The sequence below is a fragment of the Trichosurus vulpecula genome, chromosome 6 (genome assembly GCF_011100635.1).
Source record: "Trichosurus vulpecula isolate mTriVul1 chromosome 6, mTriVul1.pri, whole genome shotgun sequence".
Classification (NCBI taxonomy): domain Eukaryota; kingdom Metazoa; phylum Chordata; class Mammalia; order Diprotodontia; family Phalangeridae; genus Trichosurus; species Trichosurus vulpecula.
Window position 1 is genome coordinate 265,591,399 of NC_050578.1, and position 15,362 is coordinate 265,606,760.

At 46.4% G+C, this 15,362-nt stretch overlaps 1 protein-coding gene across 2 annotated transcripts in view; it reads right to left on the reverse strand.

Moving 5' to 3' along the window:
* Positions 1-2,260: 2,260 nt before the first annotated feature.
* The window catches only part of STX3 (syntaxin 3), a 56,762-nt gene continuing 43,660 nt past the window's right edge, over positions 2,261-15,362 (reverse strand). Inside the window, exons 6-11 of one of the 2 annotated variants that reach the window (XM_036762228.1) lie at positions 14,828-14,936; positions 13,972-14,045; positions 12,362-12,496; positions 10,128-10,238; positions 7,236-7,351; positions 2,261-4,479 (exon numbers count right to left, since the gene is read on the reverse strand). In XM_036762228.1, the coding sequence (XP_036618123.1) occupies positions 7,268-7,351; positions 10,128-10,238; positions 12,362-12,496; positions 13,972-14,045; positions 14,828-14,936 (513 nt within the window). In that variant the 3' untranslated portion in view covers positions 2,261-4,479; positions 7,236-7,267. The remainder of the gene's footprint in view (positions 4,480-7,235; positions 7,352-10,127; positions 10,239-12,361; positions 12,497-13,971; positions 14,046-14,827; positions 14,937-15,362) is intronic. The other variant, XM_036762227.1, reaches the window with a different exon arrangement.

Sequence of the window (15,362 nt, forward strand, 5' to 3'; positions counted from 1 at the left end):
GGCACCTGGAGGTTGAACCCAAAGTCACACAGATAATAAAGATAAAATCCTACATTCAAACCCAAATCTTCCAACTCCAAATCCAGTGCCCTTCCCCTACCTCCACCTAGCTAACCTCTCACCATTAGATGTTGGTCACTGGCAATCAGTGAATGCAGACCCAGCTACTCAGAAATGTACACCTTGGCTTACAGCCCGGGTAAAACAGCCACACATCTACTGTGCTTCAGCCCCAGATATCACTAACAGTAGGTCTTCTCCATCTTCACTCTTTCACAACATGCCTCACTCTCTGAATGAGTGGTCAGCAAACCTGAAGGTTGGCACAGAAAATTAAATCGGTGGCTCTGATCTCAAAATCTGAAATCATAAAGTCTCCCTGTGAATCACACCCTCCAGTGGAAGACTTTTTTCAGGGGCTGACCCCCTGCCTTTCTGCCATTCCAGCTCTGCTCTCCTCCAACTCTGGCTAACCACCACCAGCTGCTTCCTCTTTTCTATTCCCAATGACAAAATATTGTTGGAGGAAGCACCTCTAATTTGTTACCTGGTAATGAGTACTGTCTCATGAACTGGGAAGCCCTCATTCCAACATCGAGATCCTTTTCTCTCTTAATTTGCTCATATTCCCCGAAGGTCCTAACTGCATCCCATCTCTCCTCATCCTGAGCAAATGACCTTGCTACCACCTTAGTGAAGTCAAGGCTGCCTGTAATGAGCTGTACAATCTTCCCTTCTCTTCCCCTTGAAGCCCATATCCTCACTCATCCTCTCCCCTACTTTCCAAGTATAAGTGGCCTTCCATCTGTGAAGGATAACTCTCCCATCTAGACCTTTGATCCCAGCCCCTCCCACTTTCTCCAACACTTTTAATATCTCCCTTTGTATCAATGCTTTCTCCTACAAATCTGCATAGGTCTCCCCTACCTTAAATATACATACATGTATAGGTACATATATACATATATAGACATGCATATTTATCTCAATGAATATATATTCTATATTTACAAATATATACAATTTTTTAAACCCTTGATGCTCTGACCCTGCCTCCCCACCCAAGTTACGATCTGTCTTTCCTCCTTTTCATCATCATAATTCTAGAAAAAATAGCCTACATTCATTAATTCTACTTCCTCATCACCCACTCACTCCATAGCCCCTGACAATCTGGTTTCTGTCCTTTCCACTCTACTGAAACAGTGACCTACAAACTCATGACCAAACCCTCTTCTCTGGCCTGATTCTCCTTGACCTTTCAATGACACTTGACCCAAATGAATCCCCACTTCTCAATGCCCTTTCTCCCCTTGGCCTTTATAGCATGTTCCTCATAGCTCTCCTCCTACATCTGAGAGTACTCTGGTTTTTGCTTTGTTTGTTTTTTTGCTGCTTCCTCATGCTCCTCACAGATCAAATATTTAGAGCTGGAAGCAACCTCAGAGGTCATGCCATCTTACAAGATGACAGAAATAAATATTAAAGAGCTCACTTGACCTGCCCATTGCTGTATAGCAGATAAGTGTCCAAGGCAGAATTTAACCCAGGCCTTTCTGACTCCCTTTCATCCATCACACTGTCCACGAGGCCACACTGCCTCCTACCCCTTAAATGTAGTTTTCCCCCAAGTCTCTGTTCTCAACCGTCTTTAGTGATCTACACTCTCTCCCTTGCTCATTTCATTCATTCACGTGGCTGTATGAAGTTATCTCCCTAATCTGTCCTTATCCTCAATTTCTTCTCCCATTTCAACAACTGCCTGTTAGATACCTCCACTAGGATGTGCCAAAAACCGTCAAAATGTTGTGCCTCAGCCAAAAAATCTCCCTCCCTCCATAAATTCTCTATTTCTGACACAATCATATTGACCTAGTCACTCAGGCTCAAAATCTGTCCAGCAGTTCCAAAATATCTCACATCCACACTCTGGTTTCCATTTCCACCACAGCCATACCATAAGCTCTTGGAGGGCAGTGTCTGTGTCATCTAATCTTTATATTCCACAGCACCTAGCAGGGCGCCTCATATTTGGCTGCTAACGTAAACTAAGTAGTGAATTTAATTTCACATCCAGTCTCTTTTGCACCAGGACCCATTTCCCAAACAATCTGGTTTGTCATGTAGAATTTGAGGAAAACCTAAAAATAGCATTAATCACAGTGCAATTTCAATCCACTGGGGACAGCGGGGAGAGACAAGGCATTCTCACAATCAATATAAATTCATTTATTTAAATTAACAATAAAATAATCAAGTTTCCATTTTAAAAAACAGACCCAAAATCCTTCACTTTTGGACATACAATGCACTTCCCAGCCTCACAAACGAGACCAAAGCCATGTTTTTGGAGTTTGTTCCTTTTTGGCACCAAAACCAGCCCACTCTTCAATGTCAGACATCACAGCCTCAGGCAAGAATAGTGCTGCAACCCCCATGGCTCTGTCTACATATTGAAGGGTGTTTAGAACAAACCTGGCCAAAGGCACAATTGGATAGTGGCCTGGATTAGAGATCCTGCTCCATCCTTGGAGCCATTAAGGTTGAGGGTTAAGTCGACAAAAATGGTATGTACCCTGGAGTACAAAGGACCAAGGAGTTTAAGGACAAACTTCATGCACCAGGTGAGAAATCAACCAGCTTATGTTGGCATAAATGCAATATCAGCTCCATGACAACTTCTGCACACCAGTGCCTACTTCAGCATGGCCGAAAGGAGATTTTCAATACCATTAGATCCCTCCCGACACGGTGAGGGAGAGACCAAACCTGCTTTGATAAGAAGGTGTATTAACAGCAAATGCCATTTGGTTAAAGCTCCACTCCTAACTGAGTGGCTCTGTCAACATAGCTCTAGGAGATAGCATCTCCTCAGTTACCCTGATTGGCCCTTAATTTCTAGTGATCCTTAGCACAACCTGGACCCCACATCAGGGAGAAAAGAGAACAAGTGTCCACTGGGCAAGTGAGCCAATGGACTAGGAGTGATTTTGGGATGATGATATCCAAAACTAAGGATTCACCCTAGAGTTTTCATCCATATAATGGCCCTCAGGAAGAGTATGTTTGGATCAGGGTTTCTCCCAAAGCTGCACAAAGAGCTGGTTGTCCCCTCATCTACTCCCATGAAGAAGTTACTCAAGCTAATTATACTCAGAACCTCTATTACCCAGGTTCCAGACTCACTCTCTCTCACACACACACACACACACACACACACACACACACACACACACACATATTCATATATTTGAGGAACTAAAAGTCTACATTGACCACTTCCCTCCCTGGAGGGTTAAGGGTCAACTATTGAGGAGTCTTAAAGGAGTATACCTCACAAAAGATTCTCACCACCACCACTCCCTACATCTTCACCTGTTCCTTCCGGAACAGTAATCTGAAGATCATTGAAACTCCCTGAGCACCTGGAATGACAGGGAAAACAAGGGACAAGAAGCCTTGAAGTCCACCCTTATCTTGTGATATTACTAAGGATTAGGCCTCACACTCTTCCTCCATAAGCCAGTTTTCATATGTTTAAGTTCTTGCTGGCTACTAGACAGAGGGCTGCATGACATTCTCCACTAAGCAGCTCGTTTCCAAGATACATACTTCCAAACACAGCCAAGGATGGGCTCTGCCTTGGCAAATGATGACCTTGGAGGACTATGTCATCACAGTCACTCCTTCGGTAAACAACCACACATAAGAACATATACATATCCACCAAGGAATTAAAAGTCAACATTGGCCTCTTGGCTCCCCTACAGGGTAAAGAGCCAAAAGTTGAGTTCCAAAAAGACTGTGCCTACTTAGAGACCCCAATTCTTACCATCACTCATCATCCCAGTTCCTTTTCTAATTCCATTCTCTAGGGAGCATTACAAAGATCAGAGTTAACTCCCTGCCAGTGGTGGAGACCCAGATATAAGCTATCTCTTTGCCAAAGTTGGCAGTGAGACTGATTTCCCACTTTGTGTTTTCTTAAACATTTGTTAAAGAAATAGATGATAAAGAAAAAAATATTGTAGTTCCTGAGTAAAGAGTTATTCCATGAGGTAGAAAGCAGCATCCTGGGAGGCATCTGAAGGGGACTCCCAAGTTGCAATTCCGGAACAGTAGGCTTGGTGATTAGCCAAGCAGGCCTGGAAGGCATTTCAGGGCTGGTGAATGGGTTATCGGGACACTCTCTAGAGAGAGATTTGGGGTCAGATCAGGACAGGCTGGATACCTCCTGGGCTGGACAAATGGCAAAGTAGACCCAAGATGGGGTTAACTGGGGAATGTCGTGCTCATTCCCTGGAGACTTTTGAGAGGCAAATCCCATCCAGTCCAAAGGAAGAGGTGCAGGGATCCAGCTGGGAGAGGATCAGGTTCTGGGAGAAGCAGGGGAGGAGGCGTCGGTCAGTGCACAGGTAGTCGGCAAGGATCAACAGGACTCAGCAGCAGGCCAGGGAGGTGAAGGGCAAGAAGGAGTTACTGGAAAAAGGGAAGAACAGCAAAGGGGAAATAAATTAACAACTAAGCAAAAAGATCCAACTCACAAACCCGAGTCACTGAGCAGGGAACAAGAAGAACCCATTCCCAGAGGAGAGGAGGCTCACAATTCTTTTTGGGAACATGCCAAACCCCAGTGCAGGCTGCCCAAACACAGTCTGCTCAGGGGAGACTAGAGGTCAGAGAGCAGGCTTTGGAGTCTGAGAGGACACTGAAGATCTTTTAGTTTAGGCCCCTACCTAACCTTTGGCCCTGAGCAAGTAGAGAGAGGTACAAGGGGAGGGAAAGATAGAAACAGAGGGGAGAAAAAGAAACAGGGGGGGGTGGGGACAGACAGAGAGAGAGAGAGACAGAGAGAGGAGAGATAGAGAGAAGGGAGGGAGGGAGAGACAGAGAGGACAGAGACAGAGAGAGGAGAAATTGCGGGAAAGAGACAAAGAGAGAGACAGAGGAGAGAAGAGACAGAAAGAGAGACAGAGAGAGACACAGACAGAGAGACAGAGAGGCAGGGGAAGGACAGAGAGACAGAGAGAGACAGAGAGAGAAATGCCCTTCCCCTAATCTACTACATGGCAGACGACATCAGTGCATCTCCCTTCACCAGATTTCAGAAACTCTAGGGTGGCTCATGAAGTCAGACCAGCAGAATTTTTTTTTTTTAGTTAATAATAACTGCTAGCATTTACATGGCACTTTAAGGTATGCAAAGCATTTTTAGAATATCTCATTTGATCCTCACAACAACCTAATGCTAATCCCCCATATTACAGATGAAGAAACTGAGGTATAGAGAAGTTAAGTGACTTGCCCAGGGTCACACAGCTAGTGTTTGAGATCAGATGGGAACTCAGTTCCTCCTGAATCCAAGTCCAGAGTTTTAAGTACCACATCACACTGCCTCTCAAGAACCTAGACCACTCTCACCCCATAATGAGGCATCAGAATGAGAGTGTGATGAGGAAACTGTCCATAAGAGAGTCAGTCTGGAAAGGAGAGTTGTGTTAGCCTACTGACAGTGAAGTTTTATGTTCTTTCCACTGTTCAATCGAGAAGGGGCCTGTGGTTAATTAAGGCCTACCTAATTTACATAGAGGCTGATTCTAATATCTGAAAGCACTTATTTCACTGTAGTTTACTAATTCTAGCCACTGCCAATTGAGGTAGCGGAGTGTGAAGTCGAAATCACATCTTAGAAAGAGAGAAAATGAAGACCAGATAGAAGAATGAAGCCCAGATACCAGATGTCTACCAGATACCAAAAGAGCCCAGATGCTAACCCTCTGGCCATCAGAGGAGGCCCAGCCCATCAGAGCTCCATTCGTATTTCTATTTTCTGTTTTTCTAACCAGATTGTCCCCTCATTTCTCCTCACCTCTTCTCTCCCTAAAGAAAGCAGAAAGTTAAACAGTGAGAGGCCTGACTTTGAACCCACGCCCTCTTGTCACATGACATGTAGAGGTGGAGAAGAAGGAAGTAGCCTCAACCAGAAAGGGTGTTTCTGAGACTATGAGGAAGGGAAGCGAGAAGATACAGACAAAGGAGGTGGAGGATAGGAGTCAGAGAATCATAGTTTAGAGCTGAAAGGGGCCTTAGAGGCCATCTAATCCAGCCCTATTCATTTTACAGGTGAGGAAACTGAGGCACAGAGGTGAAGTGACTTGTCCAAGGTCACACAGCTATTAAGTGTCAGAGGCAAGATCTGAATCCAGATTTTCCTGGCTCTAAGTCTCATCCTCTATCCACTGCACCACCATTTATCTCATAGGTCATTGAAGGCTCCCTTCCCACGTGCCAGAAAGAAACTGAGATAATATCTGCAGATCAAACAAATGACTAGAAATGTCCCTGCTCAGAACGTTCAGCTTAGGCATCTTAGAGCCAGCAAGTCATTGACCGGTCCCATTTCTGCAGCACTTAAAGGACTGTAGAGCACCTTCTTCCCAGTGACCCTGAGATGGGTGGGGCAACAATTGGTATCCTTCACTTTACAGATGAGGAAGCTGAGGTTTAAATTAAATGACATGGTAATAAAACCGAGACTCAGACCTAGCCTTGCCTGGCTCCCAAGGCAAGGGCTCTTTCCACTCCCCCTTTGCCTTTCCCTCATCAGCCGATCCAATATCAACAGCAAAAAAAAGGGCACCGATTCCATGTTTTTATATCACCCTTCTCTGAGGCTCTCAGCATACTTTGTAGACATTAAAAATACAAGACAATAAACAATCAAAAAAATTTTAATTATGAGACAGCTAAAACATCATTCAAAAAACCCTCCCCAAGGAAGAACCCAGAAACCAAAGCCCAGCCTATCAGTGCCCAATCCCCGGCTCCATTCACAAAGGAAAGGAGCAGACGCAGAAATGGAGAAGATACAGAAAGCGAGTCGCAGGATCCACCAAGCCAGTACGTGTTCAAAAAGAAGACACCAAGCGCCAAGAGAATCCAGACACTAGGCTTCCCCCAGATCCACTGGGGCAAAGGAAAGAAGGAGAGCCCCAGAACAAGACCGACTAAGTGGGGAGTCCACTATCCACATCTCAGAGGCACAAGGTGAGACGCGGAGCACAGAGCAGAGACAGCCTCGGGGCCTGCCCCCGGTGACTCAGCTTAGGAATTCCAAGAGGCTCTAAGATTCCCGAAAGCAGGAGAGAGAGGAGTAGATGCTGAAATCAAGCACGTGTTCATTCTCTCTCTGAGAGTCAACAGAGGCCCAAAGAAGACCAGGTCCACATACTTACAGTTCAGCGCCAGCAGTCAGCGGGAGCTGCTGCTATTTCAGCCCGACGGAGAGCCCGATGATCAGAGCTAAAATGCCCAGCAACACCACAACTATGATAATGATAATTACCATTTTCTGGAGGGGAGGCAGAAGAGAGAGGAAGAAGAAATTATCATAAATAACCAAGAAGTGCAAATGAACCAGCTGCTGTCCTCTCACAAAGGAGGAATTAATTAGCAAGCTTCGTAATTGAGGTGAGGAGCACAAAAGACACTCTCAGGTCAGCTTTTTTTTTTTGCTTTTTTGGCAGGGCAATCGGGGTTAAGTGACTTGCCCAAGGTCACACAGCTAGTACACGTGTCAAGTGTCTGAGGCCGGATTTGAACTCAGGTCCTCCTGACTCCAGGGCCGGTGCTCTACTCACTGTGCCACCAAGACAATTTCAGTTCAGGGAATAGCAGACCTTGTCACGCCAGGAAATCCACTGCTGAGGAGGCCACTTCCATAGCAGTAAACAGGTTAAGGATAGGCTGAGGGAAAGGGCCTCTTGGCCACCTGGTAGTTTCCTATTTTAACTAATTATTTATAAGGAGATGGAACATTCAACTATTTTCACCCACTGAAGGACAGCAAATGCTATCAACACTCTCTAAGTTTTGGTGCCCTGGGACAAAGTCTCAGTTGTCCCACCCTCATTATGGCTTTGAGCCAACCCATTCAGCCCCAGGTCATCTCTGCAATGAAAGAAGCATTCTGTCAGTAGCCCAGAGAATCAGGCAGTTATCCCTTCAAAGAGTAGCAACAGCTTCTGACCTCAACAAAATGTGCGTCAAGTGATTGAATTTCTAAATATTCTTCTTAAGTGAGAATGGAAGTTTCTTGAAATAAGGGAGTTTTATTTTTGTCTTTGTACAAATGAGGAAACCAAAGTCTCCCTTCATACAGGTGAGGAAACTGAGCCCCTTGCCCCCACTGTACAGATGAAGAAACCAAAGCCCCTTCATTGTACAGATTGAGGAAGCCAAGCCCCCATTACACCTCACATAGTGTCCAACACATTATAGGGCCCTAATAAATGCTTGTTCATGGGCTAATGCCTAATAAATGTTGACCTGGAATGAAGTGAATGCCAGTAAGGAAGGAAACAGAATTATTCCAAGTGTCTACATACCTACTACTACTACCACTACTTCTGCTACTACTACTACTACTGACAGCTGACATTTAAATAACCCCTCCAATTTTTCCAGTTCTTTACATTCATAGTCTCCTTCGATCCTCACAAAAATCCAGGTTCAGTGGATGTTATATCTCCATTTTACAGATGAGGAAAATCAACTCAGACACATAAAGTAACTTGCCTAGGCTCATATAGCTTGCAAGTATCAGAGGCAGGATTTGAACCCAGGTCTCTCTTGAATCCACACCCAGCACACTGTCCACTGCACCAAACTGCTTGTCATCTCTCCTTGGGGATTAATAAATTGGAGGGGGCGGGGGTTCCGATCACCCCAGCATTCCTAGGGCATGCGATGAGACAGAGCTCTAGAACGGCAAACTAGAATGCAAAGAGATCTCTGGAGAGAAGGCCTGGTAAAGAGCAGCCCAGAAGTAAGGACTCGGTAGAGGAGGTCTCCAGCTCCCTTCACCCCAGCGTAGGAAACAGTAATGCTCAGAAGAGACACAGAGACAGCAAGGAGGCCAGATGCCAAGAAACCAGGTAGAAAGAAAAGTCTGAGAAACTGCCGCCGCTTACACAAAAATGTTTTTTGATGCCGAGTCCTGATTATGAAGGAAGTGACAAGGGTGAGCACTCTGAGGGAGCTGTTTCTATTTCTACAATGCATTAGGCTTTGCCCAGTGCTCACCTCACCCAGCTAGTAAACAATGGAGCCAGGACCAGAGCCCAGGTCATCTAAGTCCAAGTCATGATGCCACACTGTCTCTCTGAAATGCCGCCATTGCACCAAAAGTGGAGTTTGAAGCTAGCCTCAATGGTTCTTAAATCCAAGCCCACTTTGTCATTCTGACTGCTAAAGTAACAAAATAGCTGGGGCAGGAGAGGCACAACCCTCCTGTCTGAGGCTGAAGCAAGCCTCTGAAGAAGAGAGTCCAAGGAGGTCATGTTCTGAAAGACCCAACTACCAACAGGCCTAACAAGAAATGAGATTTTGGCTTAACACCTAAATCACCATCTTCAAGGCACAGATTCGGGTGTATAGGTTCTCCTGTGAGGAACCCTAAAGACTATCCGGCACAAATGAGGAAACCAAAAGTCCCCACTGGACAGATGAGGAAACTGGGGTCCTGACTGTATGTATAAGGAAACCAAGAGCCCGCATTGTACAGGCCCCAGGTCCAAAACCAAGGATACCCATCATACAGATAAGGAAACAGAGGGCCCCGCTTGTATGGATGTTCCTCGTTGTACAGCTATGAAAACTGAGGGGAAGTGACTTACTTGAAGGTCACACAATTAGTAGAAAGCCTGTAGCTCAAACCAGCTCATGTGACTCCTAGTCTAGCACCTCCTATATTCCCAAGCCTGTATGAGAATAGGATTCATGCCAGTCCAAGACGGGAATAAAGGGGTAGTAGTGATTCTACTGGGAGGGCTGAGGCAGGGGATGGACAGACAGGAAGGGGTAAGGCAGGTGGTGCCAAGGCTGAGGCTCTCACCCTCCGAGCTTCACTCTGGTATTTCACGGCCTTTTTAGTGTCAGCCACAGCCGTCTCCACGAAGCCCACTGACTGGTCCATGTTGTTCTCAATGCGATCAATCATGGCTCCCTTTCCAGAAATGTGAGAGGCAGCGGCAGCAGAAAGCAGAGATGGCACGGTAGAAAATAGGAAAGAGAAATAGCAGGCAAGGTAGGTGGTCTCTTCAGGCAAGGCCCCAGGGGACTCTCACCTTCCGGGCCTGACTACGATATTTCACCGCCTTCTTGGTCTCATCCCGAGCCTTCTCCACATGGTCCACTGTATGCATCACATTCAGTTCTATGTTATCTATCATCTCCCCCTGGGAAGGACAAATATTGGTCACATTCTGCACAAAGCCCAGCCCCCATACCTCATGCAAGGCTGCTGACCCCAAGAGAGAACTGCCCCCATGGTTGATCACCCATAGACAAAAGCAGACTGAGCCCAGAATCTTGACTCAAGTTAGGACTAGAGGAGGCCTTCGTGGTCATCTTACTTATGAGGAAACTGAGGCCCAGAGAGAAGAAATGCCTGGCCCAAGTGGCATCATCGATTTAGAACTGGAAGACACCTAAGGCATCATCTAGTCTAATCTGATCATTTAACTGATAAGGAAACCAAGGCCCAGAGACAAAGTGAATGGAACGCCATTGCACCTTATCTTCAGGTCAAGTTTCACATTTACTAAGGGCTCCAGATACATTCTCTCATGACCCTCATAATCTCAAAGGCAGGAAATACAAGTATTTTTATCGTCACTTTGCAGATGAGGATGCTGAGGCTGGTGCAAAGTTGTCCTGTTATCAAGGAACAAGGCCAGAAAGATAAAAGCCAGGCCCTTGAATGCCAAATCCAGTGCTCTCTTAGCCCCACCTCCTTCCCTAAAGGCCTAGTATCAACCACTCTGAGAGCTAGTCAGGAGGCCATCCTCTCCTGGTTCATTTAGTTCTTTCTTAACCAGAGGGTCAGTCCTTAACGGGATCCTAGTTATCTCAAAGTTCATCTCACAATGATCTTCTTATAATGTCATTTAAGACAGGAATTCTTAATCTAGGGTCCATGAACTTGGTTATTTTTTTTAATAACTATTCCAATGATTGGTTTCCTTTGAAATCCAATTATTTTATTTTATGCATTTGAAAAATTTATTCTGAGCAAGGATCCATAAGCTTTACCAACCTGTTAAAGGGGTCCGTGTAATAAAAAAAGACCAAGAACCTTGGCTGGGCTCTAAGTGATGGAGGAGTTTGGCCTACCCTAGCTGCTTTTGTAGACTTCTCCCTCTCCCTCCTCCAGGAAGGAGTCTCTGAATGAGACCTCTTAACCCTTTCATATACTCATCACCCCCATTTCTTGTGACAAAAAAGACAAATCTAACTCCTCTCTTCAGGCTATCCCCTGGTATAGAAAAGTTGAAGGCCCCAGGCTCCATGCACTAAAACCTCTTCAGCCCTCCCCCATTACTAGAGACTAGACCAGAAATGGAATAAGAGAGCACTCACCATTCCCCAAGTCTCACACCCGATCCTCGCATGGCATTGTGGGCAAAAAACAGAAAGTGGAGGAGGACAACTTGAGAAGCGGGTGCTAAGGTCTGGAGGGGAACAATTGGGGCGCCTGGCATCTGAAGTCAAGTAAGCTCAATAGAGAGGAAAAGAGAAGGGGAGATTCCTACCCAACACTAGCCCTGGGAACTAGCTTTGCTAAGCAGTCAATGGGCAAGAGGTTTAGAACGAAGGCCTGCAGTCATGTGGTAAAAAGAAATAATTATAATTACTACAGTAGCTCCATTTGTATAATGCTTTAAAGTTCACCCCCCCCCAAGCAAGGAAGGCCTCCAGCACCCAGGTGACCCCCCCCCACCTGCAGTGAACTAAGGGGGAGACTCAAACAAGAACCATACAGGATGGTGGGTATGAAGGGATCGCAATCTGCACTGGTGGGAGGAGAGAGCCCACATGGATGGGGCCACCTCTCAGCTGGAAGACTCATAACCACCCTTTGAGGAGTGATGGTGATATTTATCATCCCCATTTAACAGAAGAGGAAACTGAGATTCAGAGAAGCAACTTACACACGATGATGCAGCTAGTTTGGGGCCCCGCCAGGAATGCAAGATTTGGGGCTGGAAAGAACCTTAAGGAAAGTCTAGTCTGGCTTCTTAGGTCATCAATGAGGAAACAGAGTCTCCAAGAGAGAAGATGAATTGGCCATGGTTATATGGCAAATGGCAGAGCTAGGATTTAAAACTAGATGCCATGCTCTTCCTACCATTCCATATTGGTCTTCTAGCCCAGACTCAGATTAATTCTGGCTGCCTCCTACTGAGGCCTGGAATTCATCTTGGTGGCCACCGAATCATCCCCTTCTTGCCTCCCTCCCTAGGTCCCAGGCTGTGCCCTTCTCCTGCTTACTCACTGCCCCTGCCCCACATCAAGTTACCTGGTTTTCCACCAGCATGGCGATATCCACAAACATGTCGTGTAGCTCCTTGATGCTGCTTTCAAGCCGGACAATGTCTTTGTGCCGTCCTTCAATCTCACTGAGGGCTTGCTTAGAGATCTGAGAGTCGATGATCTGTAACACATACCATCACATTACATGTGTGGCCCCAGACCTTGGCTGGTGCCTTCTTCCCCCTCCCTCCCTCCCTCTCTCTCTTGGTCCCTGTGTCTCTGTCTCTCTCTCCCCTCTCTTTCTCTCTCTCTCTCTCTCTCTCTCTCTCTCTCTCTCACACACACACACACACACACACCCCTTCCTTCAAACTGTTATCCAGCACCTACTAGATACAAGGCGATAGGGAACATGGCACAGTGGACGGAGGGCCAGCCTTGGAGTCAGGAGGACCTGAGTTCAAGTCCTGCCGCAGACACATAACTAACTGTCTGACCCTGGGCAAGTCACTTAACCTCTAATCGCCCCCACCCTCCAAGACACAAGTTGCTGTCTTCATCAGTGAGAAGAATTTTTTCAATAGGAGTTCCACACAGTGAAAAAAAAAATTCACGGGTTACAATTAGGCTTAGGATAATGCTAATTCCTACTCCCCACAAAAGGTCAAGGGAATCTGATTTGTCATTTCATCAGAGGGAATTCCCAGTGACAACATTCCATCTCCCAATCTGGCCCAACAATGTTCTCTAACTCACAGGGCATTCAGAGACTGAGTAACTTGCTCAGGTCACTAGCGCCCATATGTGTCAGTCAACAAGCACTTATTAAACACCCACTATGTGCCAAGCACTGTGCTAAACGCTGGGGATTTTTTAAAAAAAGGCAAAAACAGTCCCCATCCTCAGGGTGCTATCATTCTAATGGAGGATATGGCAGGCAAAGAACTATGTACGTAAAAGATATCTAGAGCACAAATACAAAGTAATCTCAGAGGGCGGGCACCTTGGGAGCCAGGGCAAGGGCCAGCAAAGGAGCCCACTTCCTGGGAACGACCAAAAGTGGGACCTGAGATGACTCTTAAGAGAAACCAGGAGGTAGAGAAAGGAGAGAGAGCTGGGCTTGGACAAAGATTTTTCTGCCCCCAAGATTGGCTCTCTAACCAGCACACCACACTGCCTCCAGTTCAAGGTCCTGGGCTTAGGATACGGAGATGAAATAAGGTTCAAGCCCAGGCCTGGAACAGTTTTCCAATCTCACTTAATCATGCTGAGACAAAGGGGAACATGGGAAATCTAGACTGAGTGCTCTAGGAAAACAGGCAAGAGCAGGCACTTTTAGCTAAGAGGTGGGTAGACATAGGGGGAACATGTGAACGAGGACACCTCGCCCTTCACTTTTCCCACACTCCCAACTCTGAGCTCTTGCATCTGTTTCTCCGAAGGGCTCTGCCTCTCAAGGCTAGGCACTAAATGCAAGCTCCTTGAGGGCAAGAACTGTTTCCCTTTTGTCTCTGTCTTCCTATCAGCTAGCACAATATCTGGCCCAGAGCAGACGATTAATAAATGTTTGTGAGTGATTGGTGGATCCCCACTCCATCCAGTCTAGACATTCCCCTTCTGATCCCCACCCATCTCCCCTCTTCTCGGAACACTCACCCCAGAAGTGAAAATGGCTGGGTTCCCACTCTCCAGCATCTCTTCCAATTCCTCATCTGTGGTTTTCTTGCCAGCTTTAGCACAAAGGAAAGAGGGTGTCAGACACAAAAGATCAGAACAGATCCTTTAGCAGGGTTAAAGGAAGCATGTTGCAAAATCCATGGTAAAATAAAAGCCTTTGGTTGACGTAACCACTGGGCACTCCCTCTCAACTGCTGGGTCTAGGACAAAAGCCATATGATTGGCAAGAGCATCACGGTATGGCGTCTAGAACAGGAAGCCATGGGTTCAGATTTGATACATGACACTTACTAGCTGTGTGACCTCAGGCAATTCCCTTAAGCTCTCTGAGCCTTCTATGTAAAATGAGGGGGTTGGCCTTTAAGGTCCCTTTAAGCCACCCTATAGGTACTAGGTGACTAGGCTCAGGAGAAAAAGACAATGAAAAATTGCATGGCTGGTAAGAACCATCTGAGCATAGTAAAGAAAGCTTTGGACCTAGAGAAGGGAAGGCCAGGCTCTGACACCTACAAGCTGCACAGCTTTGAGCAATCACTTAAGCTCTCAGAGCCTTGGTCTCTTCCCGTGTAAAATGAGGGGTCTACATCAGACAGCCTTCAAAGACCCTGCTGGTCTAGGTCTCTCTAGGATTCCATAATAAATTGTAATGGAACTAGAACTTGACTGTCTTCTCCACTCTGTCCAGCAGGGGGTGTCCTAAGCCTTGGCAAACAATTCCTGGGACTGACATCAGAAGTCTAGCCGCCTCCAGGCCTTGGCCTTGGGGTGAAGGGAAGTCATGAAAAGGGGGTTGTAGAGCAGGTAGAGCAGGTCCCCGTTCCCTCCAAGAACCTACTGATTTCCAATTGCCTCTGGATGCGCCCTTTACTGCGTTCTCGGAAGTCCACCTGGGCTTCATTGTACTTGGTCATCACCTCCACAAACTTCCGGGAGAGGACAGAGTGCTGTGGGCAGAGGGGGCAGGGAACACAGACACTAGGTACCTAGGCTTGGCACAGGCAGCACCTCCCTCTGCTTAACTCTTCTCAACCCCGCCAAAGGGAGAAAATTTATAAAGAGTTTAACACAGTACCTGGCACATAGTAGGGGCATAATGATTGCTTGTTCCCTCCCTCCTCTCCCACACCAAATATCCATCAAGGTTCCCCATATTTCCTCTTTGTAAGCCCCTTGTTTCCAGTTCACCATGAGAAATCTCCCAATGCCCCGATACATTCCTCTTGTCTCCCTAAGACTAGATGGGGCCCTAAGCTCAAACACTTGGGATTCTCTTTTGGCCTCTCTGAGTCTTTCCTTTTCTTTGGATCCCCTTCTTTCCCTTTCCCTTTCCCTCCCTGCTCCCCAAGCAGCATCCAACCAAGAACCAAGGC